This window comes from Danio rerio, chromosome 3, assembly GCF_049306965.1.
Source record: "Danio rerio strain Tuebingen ecotype United States chromosome 3, GRCz12tu, whole genome shotgun sequence".
Classification (NCBI taxonomy): Eukaryota; Metazoa; Chordata; class Actinopteri; order Cypriniformes; family Danionidae; genus Danio; species Danio rerio.
Genome location: NC_133178.1, coordinates 9,246,458 through 9,272,367, shown reverse-complemented (window position 1 = coordinate 9,272,367; position 25,910 = coordinate 9,246,458). Strand labels below are relative to the sequence as shown.

Genomic DNA, 25,910 nt, shown 5'->3' with positions numbered 1-25,910 from the left:
AGAAAACCACGCTGGCTGCCACTCCTGTCAGCACAGAACAGGACACTGAGGCTACAATTCACACAGACTCACCAAAATTAGACAATAGAAGATTGGAGAAATGTTGCCTGGTCTGATGAGTCTCGATTTTGGCTGCAACATCCAGATAGGGTCAGAATTTGGCATCAACACCATAAAAGCATGGATCCATACTGCCTTGTATCAATTGTTTAGGCTGGTGGTGGTGATGTAATGGTGTGAGGAATATTTTCTTGTCACACTTTGGGCCTATTAATACCAATTAAACATCGTGTCAACACCACAGCCTACCTGAGTATTGTTGCTGACCATGTCCATCCCTTTATGACCATAGAGGACCCATCTTCTGATGGCTACTTCTAACAGGATAATGTGCCATGTCATAAATGAGTTCACTGTATGACATCCACAGTCACCAGATCACTAACTAATAGAGCTCCTTTAGGATGTGTTGGAACGGGAGATTCGCATCATAGATGTGCAGCCGACAAATCTGCTGCAACTGGGTGATGCTATCATGTCACTATGGAGCAAAATCACTGAGGAATATTTCCAGTACCTTGTTGAATCTTTGCCACAAAGATTAAGGTAGTTCTGAAGGCAAAAGGGGGTCCCACCTGGTACTAGTAAGGTGTACCTAATAAAGTGGCCGATGAGTGTAATTTCAGATCATAGCATTTTCACAATTATACAGTATTTATAAAGTTTGCATGCACGTTATACAAGTAAAGAGCTTCAATGTAGTTAAAAGTGGTGCTTAACATTTCCAATATTGAACAATTGTGTGAATTCAAATTAAAATACCAAATGAATGAATTTAGTTTAGCTCTGTTTTTAAAGTTTATCAAGATATAAATGTTTTTAATATCAATATTTAGATTTGTATTTTCCTCTTTTTGTACAATGATGGTGAGAGTCATTGAGAAATTAAGCCAGAGGATCAAGACAATATTCAGTGTTCTGGCTCGTATCAGCTTTGATGTTCTGCCTTCACTACAGTTCATCCTCCTGTTCTTCGCCTTTGGATCTGCAAGAGCAGGTAGATATACCTTATGGATGGATTTATTTATGAGTAAAGTTTATTGCACACTGAATTAGAATTTTTTGTCCATAATTTTCACATGTTAAAAAATAAATTCGACCTAACATCCATTATAAACAAAAAAAATTTAATCTGTTTTTTTAGAGGTGTTTTAACAGTTCAGAGCCACCATACAAGCGAAACACAAAATACAGTGAGTATGCTTTACTTAAAAAATGGTGAAAAATTTAACACAGGCTCATTGTGAAAATGTACCCCAGTATACATTTCTGAAGAGCTTGAATTATGTAGCCAGAGCTACGTATGGCTGCATTTCATCTTTAAAACGAATGTACAAGGCGGTATGATGCCGTTCCTTTTCGCACCTACCAGCTGACAATTTACCTTTGTATGGACGGCTTTTCCGCTGATACAAGTTTGTCCATTGGCTTGCCACGTACGTCAGCAGACTTGAGACGTATAGTGGAGTTGACTGCGATGATGGGGTTTGAGTCTGGTGAAGGACGGTTCCAGAAAGAAGGTGAGACCAAAACAAAAGCCAAAAAATTCAATAAACAAATAAAAAACAGGGTGAGAATGTGGTAAAATCAGGCGAGGGCAGAGGTGTGGACTCGAGTCATGTGACTTGGACTCGAGTCAGACTCGAGTCATGAATTTGATGACTTTAGACTCGACTTGACAAAATATAAAAAGACTTGCAACTCGACTTGGACTTGAACATAAATGACTTGGACTTTGACTAGGACTTGCCCCTATTGACTTGTAAAGACTTGCTGCTTCCCATGAAAAGCCCAACGATAAAAAAGTATGTTGACATGGACCGCTCTCTCTCTCTCCGTTTATGTGTGCGTGTGTGTGACAGCATGCGCGCGTGTGTGTGACAGCATGCGCGCGCGTGTGTGTGAGCATGCGCGCTTTCGGCATGACGTCCAATCGAAGCACGGTAGATTGTTTTGATTCGACAGTATCCAACGTGACTACTATGAGGCGCCGGAGTGGACAAAAGTCAAGCGAACGCAGAGAGAATTTGAACTTGAGATCGAGCCAATACTCGCGTGCCAATACTCGCTCTCTCTCTCTCTCTCTCTCTCTCTCTCTCTCTCTCTCTCTGTCTCTCTCTCTCTCTCTCTCTCTCTCACATACAACATACACCTCTCTCTCTCTCTCTCTCTCTCTTTCTCTCTCTCTCTCTCTCTCGTGCATTCAGTCTCTTTGCGTTCGCTTGACTTTTGTTTACGATGGCGTCTCATACCTTTAGTGCTTTTGCTCTCACGGGATCCTCCTTTTAAACTGACCCTTCGCTAAGCCACGCCCAAAAACCGCCACCCACCAATCGCGGCTTACCAATCGTAGCTACGGGCAGAGGCTCTGTCAAGCTTTCGAGCGAGGGAAACAAGCCAAATCGTTGCGCAATTGGATTGTGAAAATCTGACACCCGCTATCCTAAAAGTTTGGACTGGGTGGTGGGATTTTTTCCCTTTTCAAAACCAAAGCCCAAGAGGAGAAATGCCAGCGTGGATCAAGCTGTGTGAGGGGCGGCAAAAGGAGTTAAGCTAAGTTGGTTTTGTTTTCGATATTCACATTCAATGATAGGTGGCAATAACTCACACTCCTCTTATCCTAAACAGATCTAAACTGTGTTTCTTAAAAAAAAAAAAAACAAAGCAGGTTATGCTTCCCAGCGGTCTTTTTCTTTTTTTCCACTAGATATTATGAGCCAGGGCTCGACAATAAGGACTGCCCGATGGCCCGGGGCCAGCGTGCGAGACACTCGGGCCAGTGTACAAAATGTTACTGGCTCGATCGGGCCAGCTGCTGCCTTTTTGCCTGCCAGATCGAGCCAGAGCTGCGTGCTGCGACTGTCTGTCAATTGTGTGCAAATACAATCTTACGGTGCTTTCACACATAGACGTGTGTTTCGGAATCTGTCTCGTTTCACTCGTTAGCACGTTTTTTTAGCATATATCCAGCAGTTGCGCTCGCTTCCGCGCCAAATCAATCAGTCCAAGATCGCCTGAATGAGACGCGGTCTCTGTCCTATTGAGCGTATCGATTGTAGCGAGAAAACAAAACAATGCAACGAACTAACGACCCAGGCTATATCACAGTGTATCATGATCGTGTAATAGCCATATATACGGCTATATGAAGAGGGAATGATGAGCAGGGCGAGATGTCATTCTTACCGGTAAATGCGAAAGTGAAAGCATGCTGAAATATTACCGAGAGCTGTTTGTCCAGCCTGATCTCGGTTTATCCGTCAGGAAAATTGACCGAAATTACTATCTGTTAATTTTTCCATATTTTAATCGTATAATAGGCCTATGTTGTATTAGGCCTGTTGTTTTGTTCATTTCCGCACTGACAGCTCGAAAGAAAGATTTACATTGATCTGATGCAGTCTCGGTTCATCTGCTATGTCTCTCTATAATTTAAGCCTAAAATACAGAATTATAGTCAACGTTTCTTTAATAGATTGATTAATTCAATTGATCGATTTCTACAAAACCTGACAATTGAAATGAGGCTCTGTATGTATGAGAAAGTCTGACCTCGATTTGTATTTGGTGACGATGTCTGTGGGTTGTTAAAATTAAAGTGCACATTTTTACTTATAAAATATTCTATACACAATACACAAAAGTTTGGGGTCAGTGTGATTAAATATGTTAAAACAAGCTTCTATTGCTCACCAGGGCTGCAATTATTTCATCATAAATACAAATTGTGAAATGTTGCACTATAAAATAACTGTTCAAAAGTAGTTTATCATTTAATTTATTCATTTATTCCAGTGATTTTAAAGATGAGATTTCAGCTTCATTACTCCAGTCACATGATCCTTCAGAAATCACTAATATTAATTATTATTATATTTATTAATGGTAATAGTTATAAAATCAATAATGTCTGGAGTAATTATTTTATTTGAACCTAAATACAATAACAAAGCAGTTATTTAAAATTTTAATAAATATTTAACAATTACACCTTTTTTACATTTATAAATATAGCCTTGATGAACTGAATAGTTTTCCTTAAACATTTTAAAAATTACCGTAAATATATATACAGATTTATTAGCCCCCTTTTGTTTTTTGTTTTTTCTTTTTAAAATATTTCCTAAATGATGTTTAACAAAGCAAAAAAATGTTGATATTTTGTCTGATAATATTTTTTCCTCTGAACAAAATCTTATTTGTTTTATTTTGGCTAGAATAAAAACATTTTTTTAACCATTTTAAGGTAAAATTTATTAGCCTCTTAAGCTAATTGTTTTTCAGACTGTCTACAGAACAAACCATCGTTATACAATAACTAGCCTAATTACCCTAACCTGCCTAGTTAACCTAATTACCCTAGTTAAGCCTTTAAATGTCACTTTAAGCTGTATAGAAGTGTCTTGAAGAATATCTAGTAAAATATTATTTACAGTCATCATGACAAAGATAAAATAAATCAGTTATTAGAGATGAGTTATTAAAACTATTATGTTTAGAAATGTGCTGAGGAAATCTGTTCTCTGTTTAAATAGAAATTGGGGAAAAAAATAAACAGGGGTGCTAATACTTTAGGGGGACTAATAATTCTGAAATCAACTGTGTGTGTGTGTGTGTGTGTGTGTGTGTGTATATACACACACACACACACACACACGTACATTCAAATAGCGATTAACTTCTTTTTTTTTTTTTGGTGGGGCCAGTGAAAATTTGGGCTGGGCAAGTAAAAATCAGAACCACTGGCCCGATCGGGCCAGTAGAAAAAATCCTTAGCGTTGAACCCTGTGAGCACTGCTTAGTTTAAACCCTCGCTATTGTAACGCATATAAATACATACACTAATATTTGCTGGTAGGAAAAATCAATTTGTTCACTTCTGTTATTTATACTTTAATGTGCATTTCAATTTTTTTCTTCCACTTAACTGCAAATTTGAATAAAAACTGGATAAAGAGCACACAAACATGCTGACAGTAATAGGTACTGTACACTGTTATGGGTCAATGATGCTAATATTCGGCACAAATCCATCAGTGTCTTAGGTTATTAGATTATTTTATAATTTCACCTCTCCTGCTGTGCATGAACTATGCTGTTGAATGTTCAGCGTATGAGGTGGCTAGACTAACCTTGCTTCAATTTTGATAAAATTATTTTCTAATCAGTTGCTATTATGTTGTGAATATACCCCTGTAATGTATACTGCAGTCCTCTTTTGTATGGCTTTCTCAGATATCTCACCTGTTTGCCAAAAGTGACTAATTAAATCCTTGGGAATGTCTGACACCAGCGCATACACACTGTAATAGATGTGCCAGGCATGAAAGCTTGACAGGCGTAGCAACAGTAACTAAGGAGGGCGAGGCTTAGCGAAGGGTTATTCCAAGAATGTTGATATGGTTTCTTTCTTGCTTTACTATTTATTAACAATACACAAAAAACTAAAAGGTTAAGGTAAATTCTTTAATAAATTCTAGTGTTTTTGAGTATTATACTTGTTGTATACTTGTATTATACTTATGTTTTAGGCTAGTATTATTTACGACTTGTGAATGAATGCTTCATAATACAGTAGTATTACCAATAGTGAACAGATAAAATAATACAAAGTGTAGTTTTAACTACAGTAAAGTGTAGTGATTTGTAGTATAAAATACCCTATATTGTAAAATAATACAGCACTGGGTAATTTGTTTATATTACACTTGTGTTACCATAGCAACTATAGTATTACCACAACTGATCAATTGAAGTTCTTTACTGTAGTAGGCTACTGTTCAAAACACAGTACATGCCAATATGCGTGTTCAGGGGCCCTGTGGCACAGCTTTCCTCAAAATGAAGAGGATGACATGGAAATTGTCCTCCACAATCTCATCAGCAAAGTGGAAGCCAGCAGACACTAGTTTACTTTATTTTAGCTGCCATGATAAAATAAGATTGATAGTGAGATTTATTTGAAGAGTGAATAATACAGTAGGCTATAATACCTTATCAAGTGTTTCCTTATTTTATCACAGTTACATTTCCGCTTGCATTAGTTTTTGTTTAAATGCTTTTAAAATAAAATGTATTCTTTACATCCAACATCTATTCCAGGGGTGCCTTATAGTGGTGTAAACCCCTTTACAAGGGGTGTTACCCCTGTGTAAACTCTAGCCACCCCTGTGGCCAACCCGATATGATTTTGCTGTTGACATTATTTATTTAAATCTACTTACATAAATGCAATACAATGCAATATTTCAATAAATAAATAGCGGCCACTAAATTATTGTGGATTGATTGGTGCCACTGACGTAGCTGGCCTCTTCTGGCCCCCCTTAAGCAAATTTTCAGGGGGGCACCACTGGTCTATTCTCTGTCTTTAAGTGTTTGAAACTGAAAATATCTCATCATATAAAACAACCAAAAATTTTATGGTTTATTAGATTAAACATTTAATATATAAGTCTATTTTAGTATTTTGGGTATTGTTATTAAACAGTGCAGCAATATGAATCATATCAAAAAGCATGAAAGGAAGAGGGAACACGACACAAATTGTGAGTTTGCATATAATCTCTGAGAGCGCTCAAGAAAATTTGTGTGTGAGCAGTGCATATTTGAGAGCGAGAGAAAATTTGAGAACTCGCAATCAGTTTTGTCCACAAACAGAGGAAATCCGTGCACGAGCATCACACAAGGTAGAGAGCAAAGCTCTTCAACGTTATGTGAAGAAAACAACTTTATTGTTTGTATGAAGTAGCCTACTTCATTAACAATATGTGCTACCATTTTACATTGCTGCTAGACGGATTTGCAACTCCATCTCTTCAGCACACACGAGATTCAATTGACAAAATTCCAATTTCACTCAATTTAACTTTGCAGCATATACAGGAGTTGCTCTACTGCTACCACATTGAGGTTATGTAATTTTGGTTAATCACAAGTTGATCACCGAAGACATAACATAGCACAACTAAACTTAATGAATTAGACAGCAGGAGACCTGCAATTTCTGTGTGATGTGAGGCAAAATGGAGTCTTTTTTTGGTGGAACTCGTTCTTGTGCATTATGCTGTGGAGACGAGACGCAGCACTGTTCAGTACTTTGTCAGAAAATTGCATTTGTATTTTTATATATCTAAGCAATGTTCTTTAATAAAAAAAGGTTTGTTTAATTAATACAGATCTTACAACCATACCTAATCTGTATATATTTTATTTTTCTGTTAAAAAGACTCGAAAAGACTCGAAAATCAAACTGCAGGACTTTGGACTTGACTTGAGACTTGTTGCCTTTGACTCGGGACTTGACTCGGGACTTGCCTGTCTTGACTCGGGACTTGACTCGGGACTTGAGGGCAATGAATTGAGACTTACTTGTGACTTGCCAAACAATGACTTGGTCCCACCTCTGGGCGAGGGCTTTTCTTTTTCTGGATTGCTTTTAAAAACACTGTCAGATTGGTTTAGGGAAGTGTGTGGGTGGGTCGATTGGTGCTTTTAAAAAGCTATCAGTTTGGTTTAGGGAAGGAGGAGGGTGGGTCAGTCGATCTGTCAGTCAGGAGTCATCAGCGGCCTCTGGTGGATTTACATGAGAACAGCAGGCATGAATGGCACTCGCAAGAGAAATTTGAGACTTCAAAAAGCATAAACAGCAGCCTCTGGTGGATTCATGAAAACAAAAACTGCAAAAAAACGTAGCTCCTGGGACATATTTGGGGCTCTCCAGAAATGTATATAGGACTACATTTTCAGAATGAGCCTGTACTGTACTGTAGATGCTGCTTGTCAATCAGATGTTTCTATGTTCGGTCTTGCAGTTAATTGCAGGAAAGGTTATTGATAAAAGGTTTGTAATAAACCAGTGTGAGTTTGACAGTTTAACTACAGGCACTGGATGACCTGCCAGTCAGGGGAGTCAGATTAGTCCCTACATTTATCACAGATGACTTTGACAAACACAGTGCCTAATATATAATCAGAATGTGGCAGACATTTGAGAACCCCTATGCTGGAATCAGTGACTGGCACACATCTTCGCTTAAGCTGTTTGGTCTGTGTGCATGTGTTTGTGTATATTTATAAAAATGACACTCATTTGTAGATAAACCTGTAATTGTGTTTGTCAAGAAAGCTCTGATTCTGTATAATCACTTTCATTTTCAGCCTTCGTTGTTGTAGTTTTACCAGTTTTCCTCACAGTGCAAAAATACAACTGGGATTTCACATGCGGAGAACAGATGGGCTGTAAGTGTTTGATTTATCAGCACACAAATCATGATTATTATGATTAACATATTGCTCACGTTTCTGCATTTGTTATGAAGAACTTGAATGCAGTTGTTAAAGTGTTCTTTGGTTATTTCATATGATAATCTAAGATCAGTTTTTGTAGAAGTGTACATTGATCATCAGTGCTGGGGAGTAACTAGTTACATGTAACAGCGTTATGTAATTTAATTACAAAATAAAATTAAAATTAATTTGTTACAGTTACTGAGAAAAAATGTGTAATTAAATTACAGTTATTTATGAAAGTGTTAATGATTACAAATCTGCTATATATACAGTTTACTGTAGTAAAGGCTAAAGTACACTATGCTAATTACTATTAGTTCATGATAGTCACTAATGATACTACATTATGTTGTGGAATTTATTAATGAAGAGTTGTAAATATATATACAATATAATGCTCATTCCTAAATATTTCCCTTTACTTTAAATTACTATAGTATTTTAAATGCATTATGTACGTACTATTTATGTATGTATACTATCTATTTATATATTGTTATATAGTTTGAATTTTTTTATATTTTGTTACAGACATACAGTCATCCCCAACTGTTTTGCATAGGAAACGTTCCAAACCCTATTTTTACCTGTCCAAAATGGGAAAATAATGTTGTTTTTACTTTCTGATAGTCAAAGCAAGTTAAAAAAAAATTATGTTAAATATGCATAAAAAAAAAAAAACGGGAAAAAGTGTTGTATGTAAATTCGGACCACGAGTCCACATATATGGACATAATTTTTCTATGAAAGTATATCATATCAAAAGATGATACTTAGATTTCTATTTTAATTAGGTTCCATAAAGCCCAAATAGCAAAGAGAAATAAAAAGTGCATGTAAAAACACATTGGGCTTTAAGAGGATAATCCTAATTCAAGTGATGAAAGATGTTAAGAGTCTAACAGTAAACAGAGCTACTGTAAGGTCACACCTGCTTGGTATAAATGCTTGAACATGATTTAGTTGAAAATACCCATTAGAAACTTAAAAGTAATCAGAAAGTAACCAGATGTAATCAGTTACTTTACTTTTATTAAAAAAATGCAAAGGCACACTACTAATTTTATTTTAAATAGTGTAATTTGTAATCTGTAATCTATTACATTTCCAAATTAACCTCCCTAACACTGGTTATTATTATTATTATTATTTTACATTTGATTTTAAACCCAGATATGCACTATACGGTGACAACAAAAAAATGTCTGTTAATTAACAGTTTCCATATTTTGTGATTCACAAGTGTTTTCTGTTTATTTCTGGTTGTGAATTGCATTATGGGATGTTGATTTTTGCTTTATCAGGTTTTGATGTTAAAATTTTAACTTTATGTTTGCATTCCATAATAAACAATGTGTGTGTAACATTTTTTTAATTTTAAATAAAAAACAACTTGTAAAAAAAACATGCCATAATGTAAATAAGTTGTCATTTAATAAGAATATGTTTATAACTAAATTTTGACAAAAATGTCAGAGAGAACCTTTTAATTCTAAGGTGACGAAATGTCCCTTTTTGAACTTTTTAAGGTTAAAAGTTGTGGGAAGGAAGATCAAGGTCCCATAATGCAATTCGAAAGCATAAATAAATGAAAAAAAAAAAAAACATGAAGCACAAAATATGGAAGACTGCTGATAATATTAAGCTTGTTTTTTAGGTTTGCCCTTGGTCAGGAGATCAGTGTGGTTTATTCTCACATTATTTATTAATGCCATTATGGTCCACTTCTACATAATAGCACTGGAAAATGAAAAAGGTATGACAACGCAATTTTATTAAATGAGTCAATGAAACATCTCATAACATATACAGTGCTCAGCATATATAAGTACACCCCTCACAAATCTCTCTTTTAAATGCATATTTTTAATTAGAAGCTCTACAATATTATATTTGTGCATATACATTTAATTAGTCCATACTGAAGCCAAATCTGGAGCTTATCTAACTAACGGTGCGATAATGATAACGAACCAAAATATAGTACACCCAAATTTATGTTATAGAAAAATATTAAATACAATTTACTTGAACTTTTGTATTATTTTTTAATACTATTATTTAATACTTTTGTATTAGTTTGTATTATTTTTACAATATTTTGCTTGAATTTAATTGTATTATCTGTCAATTTCTCAATATGTTTGGTGCCTAAAATATTATTTTTAAAAAATATATCTGTTTAAGAAATCCGTTTTGTTTAAATGCACCAAAATACATTGTCTATACAATAATAATAGTAATAATAATAATAATAATAATATATTTTATTTATGACGCACTTTTCTAAAACCCAAAGCGTTTACAAGAAAGTAAAAACAACAAAGAACATTAAAACTCTCACACACACACACACACACACACACACACACACACACACACACACACGCACACACACGCACACACACACACGCACACACACACACACACACACAAGTAAAGTAAAAAAAGATTTCACAAATTAAAAACATTCCTGAAAAGATGTGTTTTAATTAACTTTTTAAAACCGTCCAGTGAACCAGCATTCCTAATGTTAGTGGGAGGAGCATTCCACAGTTTGAGGGCACGGAAAGAGAACGCCCTACCTCCCATGGTGCTAAGTTTGCAGTGAGGCTGAAACAGCGTAGTACCCGAGGCAGAGCATAGACAGCGAGATGTAGAGGAAATGGATATCAGGTCACAAATGTAACCTGGCTGGAGCAGAACTATGAACCGCTTTATATGTTAAAATCAGTGTCTTAAAATCAATACGAGACTTGATGGGCAGCCAGAGAAGCTGTTGGAGTATAGGAGTGATGTGAGGCCAATACCATGTATGCGTCAACACACGTGCAGCAGAATTTTGGATGTATTGTAATATCTTGAGAGAATTTGCTGTTAACCCTCCGAACAGAGAATTGCAAAAATCCAAGCGTTACGCGATAAAAAGCATGGAGACTTTCAGCATCAGGCCTCGAGAGGAAAGGATGTAAGCGACCTATATTTCAAAGATGATAAAAGGCCATTTCAGTTACATGCTTAAAATGAGGCTTCAGACTAAGCTGAGAGTCCAGGAGAACACCGAGATTATGCACCTCTGGAGATGTTGATAAGACAGACCCATCAACCTTAACTCAAATTCACTTCACCTCTTGATGTTAGAAAGAGTGCCAACCAATAAAATCTCTAAAATCTTTGAACTATTCAGTTTAAGATGATTATATTGCATCCAAGCTTTAATTTCAGTTAAGCAGGCATTAAGCGATGACGTTGATGCCAATGAATTGGGAGAAGTGTTAATATAGATTTGTGTGATAGTGTAACGACACCAACAACAGAAGTTTGGATCCACGTGCAGGTTTATTAGAATTGTCAGGCAAGCAGTGGTCAATACCGGCAAACAGATGTATGAGGGCAATCCAGAGTCAAGGTCAAAACAACAGGCAGTTGGTCAGAGGCAGGCAGCAAACAGCATTAAATAAGTAAACAAGGCAAAGATCAAAACACAGGAAACCAAGACCAGGATAACGCGTTGTAATGTCACCTTACAGATAAACAAGACTCTGCAAACTGAAGGAGTTGAATGAGTGGCTTAAATAGTGTGTGTTAATCAGTCTCTGAAAGTTCTCAGGTGTGAATGTAAATCAAGCTAAATGAGAAAGCAGGTGTGTGGGTGAAGAGCATGTATGAAGTTGAAGTCCATTAACTGGCAGATTTGCAGTTTCATGAGTGAGTGTTTACCGGCGACATCTGGTGGTTTGTTCACTGGTAAACATGACAGATAGATTTATATTCACTGAGAAATAGAGAAAATGAATTATTAATTTTTAAAATGGGCTGTACTCAATTATGCTGAGCACCTTTTACATTCAAGCGAAAAGTTACAAAAATAAATGTGTACAGTATTTATCTATAAAAGTTGAGTGATGTTGTATCTGTTTGTGTTCAGATTGTGTTGGATGGGCCTGCATGATTATGTATTTTCAGTTAATCTGGGCCACAAGGGACTTCACAATCTCATTTGAATGTGGTACAGTATTAATCTTCTGCTTTTATTTTTCTACTATGATGTTTTCTACTCAGCACTTTCTTTTCCTTTTCAAACCTTTTAGTTTTTCTCCTATGGAACAAGTTTATTTGAGTCTCTTTTTTTTTTTTAAAGGGATAGTTCACCCCAAAATTTATATTTACTCACTATATACATGTACTCTCCCTCAAGTAGTTCCAAACATTTAAGAGTTTCTTTGTTCTGTTGAACATAAAAGAAGATATTTTGAAGAAAGTTAAAAACCTGTAACCATTGACTTTCATTGTAGCAAAAACAAATACTATGGAAGTCAATGGTTGCCAACATTTTTCAAAATATCTTCTTTTGTGTTCAACAGAATAAATAAAGGTTTGAAATGATTCAGTGATGCATAAATGATGACACATTTTTGAGTGCACTATCCCTTTAAAACTCATTGTGATATTTCATCAAATCCTGCTCTGCTCCTGCATGCTTATGATCAAATGGATCTGTTGTGGGAAAGGGTATACTGTATATTTGTGTTTGTGCTCAAATATCATCCGTCAGGTAGTTCATTTGTAAAATCAGAATCAGAAAGAGCTCTATTGCCAGGTAGGTTTACATATCAGCAATTTGCTTTCGTGACAGATGTTTCCACAGTGCAACAATACAGTAACAAGACAAATCACAGATAAAATAAAGTAAATAGAGAATAAAACTATGCAAACTGACAAGTTTATGTACAGGTACAGTTTTATGCAACAGTTTGGGCACCATAATCATTTTCATGATTGCATACTTATAAAACCAAGGCTTTTTCTGAATTACCCTTCAATTGAGCTGTTCTTGGTAAGGAGAGTGCTGGTACTGTGAAACAATGTACAGTGATATTTCCAGCATCAAGATGTTGCTGGAGCTCTTTGGAGGTGGTCTGTAGTTTGTCTGTGACCATTCTGACCATTCTTCACCTTTGCCTTCCAGATATTTTTCTAGGCCTAGCAAATCTTTCTTTTACAAGAGCTGTTCATGTGGCCTTCCATTTTCTTACTATATCTCTAACTGTGAAGATAGAGACTTTTAACCTTTGTGACAGCTTTTTACATCCGTCTCCTAATTCATGTTGGTGAATTATCCTAGTTTTAAGTCATTAGAAAGTTCTTTTGAGGTTCCCATGTTGCTACTTTCTGGTTCACAATGAGGAGAAGCACAACAGTCAGCTATCTTAAATATCCTTTTTCATGATTGTTGCATCTGTGTTAGAATTGTTAAGGTTCACTGAGTCACTCAAATCAATTTTGTGTTGTAATCAATCAGCATTAAGTGACTACAGGCTTTGAAATCCACACAAAAGAGAGGGTGCTCAAACTGTTGCGTAACCTATTTCATTCATTCATTCATTTGTTCATATACTTTTTCTTTTCGGCTTAGCCCTTTTATTAATCTGGGGTCACCACAGTGGAATGAACAGCCAACTTATCCAGCAAATGTTTTACGCAGCAGATGCCCTTCCAGCTGCAACCCATCACTGGGAAACATCCATACACTCATTCACACACAGACTACAGACAATTTAGCTTTCCCAACTCACCTATACCTTTGCTATGTGGGGGAATCCGGAGCACCCAGAGGAAACCCACGCCAACATGGGGGAAACATGCAAACTCTACACAGAAATGCCAACTGACCCAGCCGAGGTTCAAACCAACGACCTTCTTGCTGTAAGGGCGATTGTGCTAATCGTTACGCCACTCCGCCACGCCTGCATATATTTTTTAGTGTAAAACATGACATCATCTAGCTTTCTCTAGAAACTGAATGACATTTCACTGCGATCAAGAAAGAGCACATAACTATGCAGCCACAGAGGGGTGCACAAACTTTTGCATAAAACCGTATATTACTATATACAACACCAAAAAAAAAGAAAAATAATAGTAATTTTACAAACGAACACTGTAAAATTACTAAACCGACACTTTTTGCAAACTAATTTTGTCATATCATTTATATATCTGATGATTTGAAGTGCATTTTTTATCCTTACTTGTAAGTTGTTGTGGAAAAAAACATTGCTAAATCAATAAATGTTTAGTGAAAATGTATTTTTCTACTGCACCTTTCTGATTTGGACTTTACCCTTACTTTTGTTCTTCTAGATCTTCATCCTGCTGCTCCTGTGTATGTGTTTGGATCAGTTGTTGTTGTTTTGCTGAACTCTGTTACTCTGATGACTGAACTCGTACTGAAAACAGGCGAGTGAACATGATCCTGTCTCCAATATGTTTTGTGTTTAATTCCGTGTTAGTTTTCTTTGTTCTCAGTTTGATTTTCACCCATTCCCTTGTTTGTCGTCCTCCACCACCTTTGAATCAGCTGCACTTACTGGTTTTCATATTGAGACACAAGTGTGTATTGTTAATAAAATACTATTGTTCATTTTCCACTTCAGTTAATGGTGAAGGTGCAGTTGGAGATCTGAGAGTCGTCGTCTTTTCCTCTGAATTCATCTTCACTTTTTTGCTGATGATTTTTCTGGTATTTAAACCCTGTGAGTACAAATTGAACCTAATTTTTAGATGATTATTTACATTATGTCTCGAGTTTAAATGAATGAAATCTTGGCAGATAAGTGTGTTACTGATTCTTGATGATTTTAGTAGTTTTGTGGTTCTAAAGACATGGATTTGTACACTCCTTCCAGCCTGAAGGAATTAAGTTAACTCGCTTGTTTTTACAAATAAAAGTTGATTAAATATAAAACAATTAAGTTTCACCCCCCCAAAAAATAGGAATTGTGCTGTTTCAGCTTGTTTTAAGTTAAGTTTTATAAACTAATTTCAAGAGAAGCATGTGAAATGATTGGTCACGGGTGGCTTCTGATCCGTAATCAGCAATAATCCAATCAGATTGATCCAAGTTTACTCTAAATAGACAGATTTCACCCTACTGTCCTATCTTTGTTTTTGGAAGAATCCCCCCTTCCACCCCATCTCCTCTTTTTTTTTTTCCTTTTCCGGAGCTACCTAATCTCGACCCCCTTTATATGCTAATTGACCAGGTGGGAGCCTTGGGCTCAATTATCCCCAAGTTTAGGGTTCTCTCCTGGTTCAGCACGCCAAACCTGCTATTAACGACAAGCATATTCAGGTGTGAACTCTTGAAGTAGTTTGATTAAACAACCAGGGGCGATTTTAGGGGGGAGTGTCGTAAATTTTGACGACTAATCAATTACAAATTATCAGACCAGAGGTTTTGAATATCAGGAAATAGACTTTATTCTCCATAATAAAGCCGAGAAAGAGCAGAGCAGACCCCAGAGCATTCTGAAGTCTCTCCTGGACACCTTCTGAAGTCTCTCCTGCACCTTCTGAAGTATCTGTGTTTGTTACAATTTTTATACAGGATTATTTGACACACCCCTAAGTCTCTTTTTAACTCTTGACCATTTTTGAATAGGTTTCTAGTCTAAGGGGTCCTGCTATTCTTGGCTCTCAGCCCACTAGCTCATGTCAGCAGAGATGTTACAGGTCTGTGTCAGCAACTGTTTTGACACCAAAGTTCTCTCTCCATAGATGCAACTTATGCAAAAGGATTAAGTGTTTACATACATTGTTATGATAGGATAATAACTTGATAATATGTTACTCATTCTAACTTCTGACACATATAGCTTCATACAAGTATTTAACATATATGATCAGTGCTTTACATATTCAGTTATTCTACACAATCAGTCACTCAGCCTTCTCCTAGTGTTGCTCCTGTAGGCATACTCATCTTACACAGACATATCACTGTATTTTTAACACAGGCTGGCATGTTTGCTGCAAACACTACATACATTTTGTGAAGAGAAAATTAACTGCTTTACACTTAGAAAATACTTCACACTGAGAGAATAGAAATCTTCTTCAATCCCTCCTCTTAAGACTTTAGTCTTAATATTATTGTCTTTTAACCCCAAAGTGCAATTTCATAATCCAGTTCTCTTAATTACCTCTATCTAGTGACTGATATTAGCCACATAGCTGTTATCAATTGACCAGATTATGCCACTGTACTTTGACAGAAGTCCAGCCAAACGTCTTCCCCCTTGATTTGAAGGAAGTAAAAGACTGTACTCTGTTTTTCTCTTAACACATCAAAGACAATAAAGTTTTAAGCATAAGTATTCAGTTGGTTCAGTGCTAGCTGCTAGTTTTCACACTCATGTAGAATATACTTAAGTGATATTATATATAGGTACCATGAAAGCAATATGCAAACAAAATCAATATGCAAACGTAAAAAGCATCAAATGTTGATCTTGATCTTTGCTCATCCTTGTTTCTCTTCTTCTAAGCTATCAGCATCTTCATTAAACTTTGAAAAGATGTTGATGGAGATGTGTGGTTAAGAGTCTGAGTTCTGAAATCTGCAGTTGTGCATTCATCATCCCTTGACTTGTGGCACTGCTGTATGTGGTACTCAGGCAAATTATCAGAATCACTCTTTTCTTTGCTCTGATAAACTCTTGCTTTCACATGTTGCACTTAGTAGTTTAGAGCTGTGGAATATTCAGGCTCCTCTGTTTCCGGTCAGCTTTTCCTTGCTGGAGTTGTTTCCTTTCGCTCCTTTGAGGCATTGGTACCCCATTAATGGCATCCACTTTGGCAGCTGTTGGATTTGCCCTCATCCAGATATGGTCCTTTCCTCCTGAGCTCTCCAGAGCATCCACAGATAGACTCAATCACCTAGACCAATTGGACCTTGTATCACTGCTCTCTCACATGGCTCCTTTCTGGTTTCCTGCACAGATATCGCTTTGCACATGGCAATTAATTGTTTCTTCATTAAAGTCCCTACTGCATTAGACATCTTTGCAAACCATTCCAAGAGGTTTATGCAAGGTTATAGGTGAGATTATATGCCAGGTTTTATGCAGTTTCATGTGGTTTCTTGCAAGGGTCATGCTGTTTCTTGCAAGGTTTCTTTCATGGGTCGACCCAATAGCAGTTCATGCGCTGCAGTGTTAGATGCCTGTTTCTGTCAGTTTCCATGCCATCACTCACCAATGCACTTGTTAACACATTAATCCCATTAAGTTTATTATTTTCACATATTTCATTGAGCGTTGGTCTTGATGGATCATCTTCATCTCTTTCAGCCATTTCTGGTAATTGAGCATAATACAATTATTCTCTCTTTTGCTTTATTCATAATTTTTCATACTCCTTTAGATGTTTTTATTTATTGATCACTTATTAACTTCATGAATACTTTATGAATGCAAACCCTTTATGAACTTATTTCTGAAGGCATTTCAAAATTTAGGAACTACTTATCTTGTCACAGATGTAATAACTGTTCCAGCTTCATAATTTGCTTTTGCTACCATCTCCAATCATCTACTCATCATAGTTTCTCAACTGTGCTTGTTTACAGAATAATTCTCTATCCAGTCAACACCAAAAACAGTCATCATCTCACTGTTTGGAGCAATGGTCTCCAGTCAAGTCTTTTAATTGAACTAGAGCTCTGTGAAGCTGTAGATAATTCAATCATCCACCTATTGTGACAGTGTTCATCCTAAGATATTTTCCCTAATTTTAACCTTTTATGCATTCTGGTGTATACAGTGTTTGCTATTCATCAAGCTACACAAGTACAAACAAGTTTCTACCCTCCTCTGGTAGTTACCTAAAATAAACTCAATAGAAACTAAGCACTTAATATATTTACCATCCAAAAGAGCATATCTTCACATCCAATATGAACTTCAGCTGGAAAATCTTCTTCTGTTGATTGCTCTTAAATCATATTATCAACATTAAGCCTCTTTTATCTGTCTTGATTAACCATTTATTTTAATTATCAAATTAACTTCAATTAAATATTATTAGTTACTTATAATTTATTACTACTTTAAATTTAAATTTAAATAGAAGTGTCTAGGACAGATTGCATATTACATTATAGATGTTTCTATTAGTGCTCTTATATTTTTACACTTTTCAATAGAGTTTTATACCTATTTCAGCATTTAGTGGTTTTATTTCTGGACAGATCTGCATCTAATCCATTTTAACCCTCACTGTGCTGGCTGATTTTATCTGCATCTCAGTCCTGTAATGACAATCATTTAGTTGGAATTTGACACTTCTTTCTTTTACTAATTTATTTTCTGATCTATATATTAATTCCTTTTTTGTCTTTGAGTTATTTTCTTTTGGCTCATAATTATTTCCTAAGGCACTCCCATTAAACTAGTTGTTTATACAATTTTGATGCACTTTTTTTTATCAGCTGACTAAAACTTACTGTATGTTTTGTAAATTTCTCTTTGCTCTGTTTTAACTATTATTCCTTACTATTTTCTTCTAATTATTCTTCACATATGTTTTCATGTGAAACAATATCTTTTTCTTAAACACTTTTCTCTTTCAATTTGTTTTATAGTAATTTAGAAGTATTACTTTTTGACCTTACCATCTCTTATGAATTTATTTCAATTGTTATTTCAATCTTCCCTTTAACTGTATCATTTTTTTTTTAATCATTTTTCTAAATTTGAATCTCTTTCCAGTTTTCAATATTCAATCTTGATTTAGGCCATTCATAACATGATTACGGTAAGATATTTTCTTTACTTAATTTTAACTTAAATACTTTATTCCAATCTTATTCATTCTCCAAATTATCTATTGCCTTATCAAACGCTTTTTCTCTTTTTCTTTAGTCAATCTGCTGCATTGTAATTTATCCTTCAACGTTTAAGGACTTTTATGATTAAACCTATTAAAACTTAAACCTAAATTATTTAACATTCATCATAATATATCATTACGCATTTAAAATTTCACTGTAGAATTTCCTTATAACACTTTTTCTTACTTAAAAATTTGCATGATAATAATTTCTCTCTCAAATTGACAGGAGTCTGATTTGATACAAGAATGGGTAGCTAAACTTTTGTTCTTAATTTTCCTTCTGTAATGCTTGAACTTAATTTGGACTTTAGGAGCTACTTTGAGATGGACTGTCAGACTATCCCCCCTCGCAACCTGAGACAACTAGTTCACAGATTGGTGTAACAGTCTATTCTATATTGTCCTGAAATTGCTTCATATCAGGGCACTGTGTTTCCCCCTCTCTCTTTGGGCTGGCTTGTTTTCTTTGATTCAGCTTATGTAAAGTTCTGGTGGAGCGTTTTTTTTTCTCTTTGAACAGTTCATCAGTCTCTTGTTAGTGTCTCTTTTGAATGTCTCTGAGCACATGTAGCTTTTTCAGTCCTCAGTAAATCCTGGGTATGCAGTGCCTGCATCACTGCTGTAGCATGTCACAAGTGTCAACAGCCATTTTGCTCATTGTGTTTTTCAAACACCTTTCCATTTGCCAGTGTACTCAGATGTCTGGTAGGTACAAGACTACAGTCCCCCAAAGTTCATCCCTATGTCCTCTTAATTAATATATATATAGAATTTAGCTCATGACTCTTTTTTTTTCCCATTTTTTCCTTCATCAAATAAAGACTCCTTTTATCTAATTTTTCTTTTTGCTGTTTAACAATTTATTTTCTCTAATTCTCAATCATTTTTATCATATGTAAATTTGCTTAATTTTCTATTTCTTAAATGTTCTTATAATTAATTTCTTTGACTTCAGATTGTGCTTCACTTATTTTTATTAATTTATTCCAGTGCTTCCTCACTAGTTACATTACATCTTACATTATTTTAATTTCTCTAACATTTCTATACCTGTTTTAATTCAACAGTACTATATGGTGGCCTAATGTCTAATATACCTGTTAAAAATCCTTACTGCAATAGCTTCAAGTTCATAGTACTATTTTAACTCTACATGTTTGTTTACTTTAAGCATTTTTCCAATCTGAAATGCAATTTTTAATTGTCAATTAGTTTTAAGTACATAAAATATTAACTATATAATTTTTGAACTCACTATGATGTTCTTTCATTTTTCCTCAGTGTCTATGCTTTACATCTAACTCACTGCTTTTATTACAAATAGCTGTTGGCTCAGATGACAGCCTGTAGCTGACTTTAAAACAGATGACAACAGTCAACTTACTCCACAACAATTTTTTATTGCACTTAAACATAATTTTATCTTTTAAAGCCAAATCTTATTGTCTTTAAAATGTTACTGTTTTTTCTAATTTTTATCTTATATTTCTTTATAATATATATTTTTAAACATCTTCTCTTTTATTCTATTAAACAATGTTTGGACTTCTTTTTTCTCCATTTTCCTATGCTTCTTTTCCTTTTCAAAAATTAGCATTTTTATCTCTTAGATTTTCCTAATTCATTTTTTTAAGCTTATTTTTCTTAAACATTTGATCATTAACTCTTCAATTAATCAATATTCATTAAAGTTTTTTCTTCTAATTCTTTATTTACTCTAATTATTAACTTATCTTTTTTGATTCATACTGATTTAGTAAATTTATTTCCTGATCACTTTAACAATTTATCTCCATATGTAGTTAGTTTTATGCAATTTTTGAATTTCTTAATATTTATTAGTATAGCTTCAAGTTGCATTTTTATTAACACTTTTTATTTATTAAATCTTATTCTATCATGTATATTTTCTTATTTCATTTATCTTATTACATTACTTTATATTTCTATTTTTTTTTTTAATACCTTATAATATTTCTTGACTCTTTAGCTTCTATCTGTCCTGTGAAACTTTTGTTCTTAAAATAGACAGATTCTTACCACTCCTGAAGCAGACCTTCTTCCAGACTGTCGACATGTCAGGAATTTCAGTCACCTCTCTGCCTAGTTCATACTTAAAAACACTTCAAACACACAGAGATTATTCAGAAAAATGTTTAACTAGTATATATTCTTCTTTTCAGTCTGTGTCTTTCAAATGCAATATGATCTCAAATAATTTTATGAGGCTTAAACCTCCTCTGTATCACAATCTCTTGCCTAAACTGCAACAATCTCTATCTTATTGTTCTTAAATCACACAACATATGCAATCTTCCTTTTATATTATAATATAAAACGATAATTCTTTTAAACTCACTCTTATTGCAAACATACTTCTAGACACAATCATACTTCTCACTCATCCTAACCTCATCTCTTACACTGTGTAACCTGAACCTCACCTCTATTCTAGTCTCTCTAGATCAAAGGTGGTAGCTTCTGCATACCAGTATCTTCAGTCCAACACAGACAAATGCACAAATACTTACAATTACATAAATACATCTCACTCCTCTTGAGTGACCTGTCCGAACAGCCTCTAACCTTAGAGCTGTAACCACAGAATTCTTCACTACACTCCTCTTGAGTGCCTGTTACTTCTGCTCCCGTCTTTACTGTCCTTCAGTAAAAATAGCATTTCACAGGATTTTTGCCTTTTTTCCCCCAGCCTCCTGCATAATAATATTTATCATTATTAAAACAGAACGGGTACTCCGAGGTCTTTGCGCGCTTCTCTCTACTTTATTAATCTGCTTTAATCTCTTAACTGTCACCACACTTTAAGAACTTCCTTTTAAAACATAAAAATGCTCTATGCATATTCTTCATAATATTAAAAATTTCCCAAACATGAGTAACAGTTACTAGTTAACGTTTATCCTATCCGTCAAGGCCCTCTTAGGAAAACACAGATCATTTGCATGCAAATTGTTATTTTCTTCTGGTATTCAAAACCCCATTGTTTTCCTTTTATATCTTTACTTTTACTTTTTTAGTTTTACTTGTAGTTCGTAATAGCTGGAGAAACAGTTCAAGTGACTTTTTACCGTTACAAGCAGGTCCTTGGTAGAAAAAACACAAACGTATAAGCGAAAATTGCTTACCGTTTTTTATCGTGGCCACATATTTGTGTTTTTCCTCCAAGCCCCAGCATGTCCAGTGTCACCTGTTCGTCTCTGTCCAGCCCCACGTTGGGCGCCATTTGTCGTAAATTTTGACGACTAATCAATTACAAATTATCAGACCAGAGGTTTTGAATATCAGGAAATAGACTTTATTCTCCATAATAAAGCCGAGAAAGAGCAGAGCAGACCCCAGAGCATTCTGAAGTCTCTCCTGGACACCTTCTGAAGTCTCTCCTGCACCTTCTGAAGTATCTGTGTTTGTTACAATTTTTATACAGGATTATTTGACACACCCCTAAGTCTCTTTTTAACTCTTGACCATTTTTGAATAGGTTTCTAGTCTAAGGGGTCCTGCTATTCTTGGCTCTCAGCCCACTAGCTCATGTCAGCAGAGATGTTACAGGTCTGTGTCAGCAACTGTTTTGACACCAAAGTTCTCTCTCCATAGATGCAACTTATGCAAAAGGATTAAGTGTTTACATACATTGTTATGATAGGATAATAACTTGATAATATGTTACTCATTCTAACTTCTGACACATATAGCTTCATACAAGTATTTAACATATATGATCAGTGCTTTACATATTCAGTTATTCTACACAATCAGTCACTCAGCCTTCTCCTAGTGTTGCTCCTGTAGGCATACTCATCTTACACAGACATATCACTGTATTTTTAACACAGGCTGGCATGTTTGCTGCAAACACTACATACATTTTGTGAAGAGAAAATTAACTGCTTTACACTTAGAAAATACTTCACACTGAGAGAATAGAAATCTTCTTCAGGAGGAGTTAGGATGATTCCTAGGGCCCATACATTTAGGGGCCCCCAGAGACATTTTCAAGGGCCTGCGTAAACCACAACCCTCTACAATTTGAAATTACGTTCCCCCACGCTCTTCACTTTCATCTGCGATCACCCCCCTGATCAGACCTGACATTTGCTAATCTTGGTCAATTAATGATTAAGCTTATATATTTTTTCTCCTGTCTCTGAATGCACAGGGATCCAACCCTGTTGAAGTGCTTCCAACTGAAACTGAATATTGAGTAGGGGGCGGGGCTTCCTTTTTGCTCATCATTCCCTCATAGCAAGCTAATGGTAAGAGGGGTGAGGTTAAGAACACTGTGGCTGAAGACTGATGAAACTGACATCATCAGAGAAGGACCGCCCACTCCAAACTCAGAAGCAAGTCAGAAGAAGAAGAAGTCTGTAAAGTGCCTTGAGATGCTACTTTAAAGGCACTATAGAAATATAACGTATTATTATTGTTATTATAATAAGAAGCAAATGCTCAGTCTTTGACTGAAGATTAACAAAACAAACAAAAAAATCCAGTGCGTTAACTTGCATGGATTAATTGTTCATCTAAACAATGGCAATGTGCGCTAGCAAAAAAAAAAAAAATTGTAAGTTTTGCTTTCACACAGACTTTAAGTTTGAACATCTCTGTACATGTATTATTCATGATGGCAAGAATAACTCCATCATATTGAATGTGACTGAATATTTAAAGCATTATCTATATATTTATGGCATTACCATGTAGATTAAAGCATTGGGTAATATACTGTTACTTATATTATTAAAACTAGTGAATATAAATAAAACATCACTAATGTCACCATGCTTGTGGATTTTAAGCGTTTATATTGTTGGTGTGTTGGGATTGCTGTAACACTTCCAAAGTTTTATGAGCACTAAATATGCCCCTTGATAAGAGGTGTTCCAGGCATGTCCAACCGGGAGGAGGCCTCAAGGGAGACACAGGACACGCTGGAGGGACTATGTCTCTCGACTGGCCTGGGAACAAATCGGGATTGCGCTAGAGGAGCTGGATGAAGTGTTTGGGGAGAGGGACCCTTCAGCTTGGCCCCAGAAAAGTAGATGAATGAAAATGAGATGAGATATTATATATATATATATATATATATATATATATATATATATATATATATATATATATATATATATATATATATATATATATATATATTTCAATAGCCTGACTATTGAGTCTATGCTGTATACAGCACTTTTAATGCAAAAGGGATAGTTTCAATTCAATTCAATTCAGCTTTATTTGTATAGCGCTTTTACAATGTAGATTGTGTCAAAGCAGCTTCACATAAATGGTCATAGTAACTGGAACAGTGTGGTTCAGGTTTTAGTGTTTAAGTTCAGTTCAGTTCAGTTTAGCTCAGTTCAGTGTGATTTAATCATTACTGAGAGTTCAAACACTGAAGAGCAAATTCATCGATGCGTAGCTCTACCAATCCTGAACCATGCGAGGCAGTGGCGACAGCGGAGAGGGAAAAAAACTTCACCTGATGGGAGTGAAGAAAAAAAACCTTGAGAGAACCAGACTCAGTTGGGCACGACCATTTTAATTTCTCCGCTGGCCAAAAGTCTTGTGCAGAGCTTCATTCGCCGTGGTTAAGGCTGGAAGATGGCCTCAGCGAAGACTCGTCTGTCCCTGGAACGTCGCTGGAATCAGACTCATGTTCTCCCTAAAATGAAAATACCCTGTTCATTTACTTACCAACAGATTTGTTTTTAATTCAATAAAACATTAGGAATTTATAGCTAACACAATTAAAAGCATAAGTATGTATTGTGAACAATACATGAATGTACTGTATATAAGTATACAAATGTTTTTATACATATTTCTTCTCAGGCTAAAGGTATGCACCAAATCTCACCAAGGAAAGATTCTCCTTAAACTATTATAAAACTTTTAGAGTGAAATGACTGCTCAGTTTCCAATTTATCTAAAATCGAGTGCAGTTTCAGGTCGCTTCATTTACAGTTGCATTTTTGTCTCTCCATTTCTTCAAGACATTGTTTTTCCCTTTAAGCAGAACTGGTTTGTCTGGATGAACTGCAGTTGTAGCTTTCTTCGCCTGTCACTTCTGGATGAAACATACAGTATGGCGGTTTAAATGTGTTTTCTTCATGCACGTTTTGATGATCTAGAGAGATGAAAATGTCTGAACATGGAACTGCTTTTGTTTATTTTTGCCGCTGTAATCCCGGTTGATGGTATGCACTTTGTTTTTCTCACTTAATTCAATGTAATTCTAAAGGCACCTAAAATACAGTACATCCTCTTTAAATCAATATAAACTTACAGTATCAGTATCAGTTATAGTTTTGGACACTTTGACTTAAATTATGAAGCTTATAAACTTTTTGCTGTAAAGACTATCATTTTATTTTTAAACTCTACCCACTGTATGTATTTGCTCCATAATGCATTTTTCTTTAGTGTATAAACCTAATTATATATATATATATATATATATATATATATATATATATATATATATATATATATATATATATATATATATATATATATATAGTATTAATAGTAAATAGTAAGTGACAAATAGTCTAGTGAAATATGCTAGATGCCATGGTCTATAGCCTCCGTGGTAGAGCAACCGACTCCCAAGCAGGAGGTCGCCGGTACGATACCACCTCGGAGAGGGTTGAGTGGTGTAGGAGCGGCGGGGTTACATTGGTGCCGTGACCCGGTTGGGAGTGAGGTTTAGGGGCGTGAGTATAACGGAGGCCAGCTAGTAAGTGCTGTGCAGGTAATCCTCACTCCTCTGACCTCTAAAGGTGCTCTTTTGACAGACGCTAGAGGCCTTGGTCGAGCAACTGACTCCCATGCAGGAGGTAAAAGGAAAAAGTAAAAGG

At 35.4% G+C, this 25,910-nt stretch overlaps 1 protein-coding gene and 1 long non-coding RNA gene across 7 annotated transcripts in view; one reads left to right on the top strand and one right to left on the bottom strand.

Annotated features, from left to right (window-relative positions):
* LOC141381140 (uncharacterized) overlaps positions 1 to 25,910 on the bottom strand; it is a 693,969-nt gene that overhangs the window by 310,332 nt on the left and 357,727 nt on the right. The gene's annotated exons all lie outside the window — the stretch shown is intronic.
* Positions 1 to 25,910, top strand: part of LOC564237 (uncharacterized) — a 144,879-nt gene that overhangs the window by 26,636 nt on the left and 92,333 nt on the right. For 2 of the 6 annotated variants that reach the window (XM_073944129.1, XM_073944128.1), the window contains exon 1: positions 25,096 to 25,247. In XM_073944129.1, coding sequence (XP_073800230.1) covers positions 25,202 to 25,247 — 46 coding nt within the window. In that variant the 5' untranslated portion in view covers positions 25,096 to 25,201. Of the gene's footprint in view, positions 1 to 934; positions 1,058 to 1,204; positions 1,254 to 8,220; positions 8,302 to 10,009; positions 10,109 to 12,280; positions 12,362 to 14,496; positions 14,593 to 14,789; positions 14,889 to 25,065; positions 25,248 to 25,910 lie in introns of those variants that run through there. The other 4 variants (XM_073944125.1, XM_073944127.1, XR_012400809.1 and 1 more) reach the window with 4 other exon arrangements.